Genomic DNA, 4,409 nt, shown 5'->3' with positions numbered 1-4,409 from the left:
ATATGAATCCTTTTTTCTAACTTTTCTATTACATATCAACTCACTTACTATATTTAACTTTTTAAAACCATTTTTAAGAACCTCATTTTATGTTATTTTTGGCCGATCTCGTCTCTTACCTTTTAGCACATCACCAGATCTCCAATATATAATTACCGGAAAAAAAAAAAAAAAAAAGGATCTCCAATGCATATATATTCAAACCAATTAAGTCTACCATATGGAATTTTCTAACCATTGGGTGTTACACTTGGTCTTCCTTTGATACTATCCTCTCTTTTAATTATTTCATTTATCCCATCTTAACATTCTCATTTTTGCTACATGAAGGGGTTGTTCTTATTTCATTTTTGGATAATACTTATGTTCTCATATACAGTTGAGAATGTATTCCATCCCCACTGTGAACGCGGACAAATAAAACATGATTAATTATCATCTCTGATTTGGTAATTAAAATAGGATGTGTCAATTTGTTATTGTTCTACAAGTCAAGATGATATACATCCTCATCGGTAATGACCCAAGTATTATTCTTTTATATGGCCCAACACTCCACTCTAAAATCTAAACATAGTTGATCTTACCATTCGGAAAGAAAAAAAACATAGTTTGTCTTAGTTATATTTCTCCATCCTATAAAATTAATTTTCCTCTTAGCTTATGTGATCTTCTATTATTACATAAAATTTCAATACTTTGCCTCTATTTTGTCCAACTCATTTCAATTTTTACTAAGTTGTATCTTTATCGATCTATCCATCCATCCATCCTTTTGTATTATAAAAATTAATAATCGGTTTGAGTAATCATTTAAAGTGCTATCAATGTATTATCAATCTCCCAATTATTATTAAATTTGCACTTTATATATTCAATTTTAGTTCAACTAATTCTCAATCCTATAGATTCTAATGTATTTCTCCATGTTTCTAGTTTATCATACTCAATCCTTTTAAAGTGCTATCATTTATATGATCTATTGTGTACTGAGATCTAACTATAATAAGAAAAATGATACTTGCATCCCACAAAAGTACTCTCATACTATAATTTTTTTTTTTTTTTTAAGAAAAATGAAATGAAACAATTAATTGTCTTCCAAAATTATTTCCACACTACATAATTGTCCCAAAATACTTTTAGGATCCAGTTTTAAAAATAAAATAGAGTGTGAAGATCCATCCCTTTTAAGGGAATAAAAAATATATATATATCTACAAAAATTAAGTTTCCGATTATTATAAATAATGCAGATAAATTTAATATACAATGTAATCGAGTGAAGGCATGCAACTGTATAAGGCACTAGTAAAGATGGTGACAAATGACCAAACAATACTAGCTCGGACTATAACTTAGTATACTTTCCTTTCTCACCTTTCAAATTAAAAAGTTTAGAATTCAAGTCCTATAAATAAATTAATTAATTAAAAGTGTTAATTTTTGTGAAGGTAATAACGATGATTCAATCATAAAAATGACATCAATCATATGCCATGTCAAATAGAAGATTTATTTCATTAATTCAAGGTTACTATGAGTCTGAATATTCTGAATATCTCATGTATCCCACGAAACACACAATCATTTTAGAATTCACGCCATGAAAGGGACAAATTAATTGGGGACACCTCTTATTATTTCCTTCTCATTTTACTCACAGTGTAGTCACAATCAAAGGGGAGAGTTAAAATTTCAGTGGAGGGTATTTTTGTCATTTCAAGATAAACCGAGCCAATAGTTCGGTATGGACGGCGGACGATTTGTTGAGAACAACAAAGTAGTAGCTGCATGTGATTATACAGTTCTGGGTGCTCACGAAGCGGTCGGTGATGTGATGGCATTTCGTGTAATTACAGACCTCAAATAAGAGCAATTACCTTACTTAAAACATTACCTTTACAAAATAAAACAGAGTCTGCCTTTTTAAGCTGACCCAAAAACACTATAACCTGCGCCTCTATACTTTTTATATATTTACACATATCACGTATGCTAGCCTGTAAATCAGGAGAATCAACGTGGGTTTGCCCACCCTGGAATGGTGGGAAATGTTAGACTATGTGCATATATAGATGTACTGTGTGAGTCCGTATAATTTGCACGGACACATGCTTTTGTCAATTAGACAGTCATTTGGATTAATTTAGACTAAACCAAAGTCGTCTTCTTATTCATCATCTTTCTCACTGTGGCCTTAAACGGACACGTTGAGCTCACAAACCCATTCACCAAGTGTAAATACGTCTTGAGATCGTGACACGTGGCAATGTTGATCCCGGAGAGGTGAGGCGAGTCCCGGCTACTCAGCCGGAGCTCTCTCCCGACGTCGGCGTAAACCCATTGGGTGTCTTCGACCCGTTTTTGGATCCAACTTGAGGGAAGATTAGGAAAATTAACCATATGGACTTTTGGGTTGTTGATCATTTTTTCGTCATCATCTTCATCGACTACGAAACCCGGTACTTTTGTTATGAGATCATCTGAATTTACTATACGTAAGATTTTTGTGCCTTGTTTTTCTAGATGGCGACGGAAGCTCCGGTTGCCGACACGTGGACCTCCGAAGGACATGACGGTAACGAGCGGGGCGCGGCGTTTGAAGGTGGTTTTGATGTCGTAGGCGGCCAGCGTGGCGAGGGCTGCGCCGAGGCTGTGGCCGGTGATGGTCAAGCTCAAGGGTTCATCACCATATGATTGAAGAAGCCTGGAAATCTCTTCTCTCACTGAATCTTGTAAACTAGGGCATGTTGGTGAGGCGGAAGTGTATAAACTCAAGAATCCACTTTCCACCATTGGCCGGCAACACTGTGGCCCGGTATCCGAACCGCCATTGGGGAGCCCGGTGAGGGTGGCGCGCAGGTTTTCAAGCCACTCGAGGCACGTGGCAGTGCCCCGGAATGCGATCACCACGTCACGCCGACCAAGCCTCGCAATCTCCTCCTTGTCCTGACACACCGCCACGTAACCAATCCAGCTGGACTGTGTACCCACCCAGCTCAGCGCCTTTTCACTCCACCGTGGCAGCTGAATGCCCGACGTGGCACGTAGATTCTTCGTAAGCCGGTAACCGGTGTCCGGATACCCGGACCGGTCTAGCAGTGTGCTTCTTGGGTGAAGACAAGTGGCGTAGGTTGCCGACGAGGGGTCGAAATCGAACGACCGGTAAGCGGCCTCGACAAAATGGCCGTACCGGATAATCTCGCAGCGTAAACAATCGTCGAGAGGGTCGAGCAAGCCCTCCCAATTCTTCACACCTTGATACTCCATCCACCTCTTGTTGAGCCTGACCGGCGAGAAAGCCGAGTTATCGGTACCCGACTCGAGAAACAAGCGTTCCCAGTGTTTGGGAGCTTTCGTCTCCATACTCAAGTAACTGTTGTTATTGATGAGCTTAGCTGGTTGAGTGATAGTGCAGCACCTGATTGGCACTTGACTCTTGGGTGTGACTGTGCATGGCTGTATAGGCGGTCTAAGATTGATCAGTTTCATTGTTTAATGAGAACCTCTCTTGTCCCAAGAAAACTCACCCCCAATGAGTTATATAGGCTCTCTTACACTACTAAACACTTATGCACATCATGCTACTCTCAATGGCTTTATATAAGTGCAAAAAGTGTAATGTATGTATGTGTTTGTGTATATATATATATATATGCGTATAATATATGTGAAGAGAGTGGGGTTGGTAGGTATATACTAAGGTTGGTGGGGACAAAGGGTTAATAACTGGAAAAACTGCGCGCAGTGGAAGGGCCCACTATCGACAGTGGTTTGATGATGTAAAGGTGAGGTTTGAGATCAGAGATATACATCAACGGTCCACATCGAAGCAGGCCGGTAGAGTTTGACGCCGAAATTTGTAAGAGAAAATGACGTCCCCAACTTTCCCACACAGACAAGGTGTGGGCGACACGTGAGAGTCACATCTAGCCTCGACTCGTCTTTGGCTTGGCTTTAGCCGCTTATATAATATATACATATATATATTTATAATTATAAATTTAAAAAATGATGGTGGGCACGAGATTGGTTGGGACAGAGGCGTGCCCTTTTTTACAATACCTGTATATTACGTATCAGAGGTTTAAAGTAAACGAGTTAAATGTTTTGTGGGAATGTCATGTGGACTCGTGTTATAAATTGCACATGTTGTCTCAATCTTCTTGGATGTTTGAACATATTCATGCTTATATATTCTAAGGAAAGGTCTGCGTGTGTACTTGCTATACAGACAAAGGTGTGGCGACACGTGAGAGTCATATCTAGCCAGCTCGACTCGTCTGTGGCTTGTCTTTAGCCGCTTATATAATATATATATATATATATATATATATATATATATAATTATAAATATAAATAATGGTGTGGGCACGAGATTGGGTGGGACAAATGTGGTTCGAAGA

The 4,409-nt window shown here is 38.9% G+C and overlaps 1 protein-coding gene across 1 annotated transcript; it reads right to left on the bottom strand.

Moving 5' to 3' along the window:
• Positions 1-1,722: 1,722 nt before the first annotated feature.
• Positions 1,723-3,555, bottom strand: LOC132279488 (phospholipase A(1) DAD1, chloroplastic). The gene has a single exon (XM_059781476.1). It carries the CDS (start codon positions 3,493-3,495, stop codon positions 2,155-2,157), a length of 1,341 nt encoding a protein of 446 aa, XP_059637459.1. The 5' UTR covers positions 3,496-3,555; the 3' UTR covers positions 1,723-2,154.
• Positions 3,556-4,409: the final 854 nt, after the last annotated feature.

Source organism: Cornus florida, unplaced genomic scaffold (assembly GCF_030987335.1).
Source record: "Cornus florida cultivar Cherokee Brave unplaced genomic scaffold, ASM3098733v1 CherokeeBrave_3.0.0_Hap2_Chr10, whole genome shotgun sequence".
In the NCBI taxonomy this organism is placed as follows: Eukaryota; Viridiplantae; Streptophyta; class Magnoliopsida; order Cornales; family Cornaceae; genus Cornus; species Cornus florida.
This window is presented reverse-complemented; position numbering and strand designations above follow the sequence as displayed.

Excerpts from the sequence above, each read along its gene's own strand:
- LOC132279488 (XM_059781476.1), bottom strand. The coding sequence starts at position 3,495 with ATGAAACTGATCAATCTTAGACCGCCTATACAGCCATGCACAGTCACA.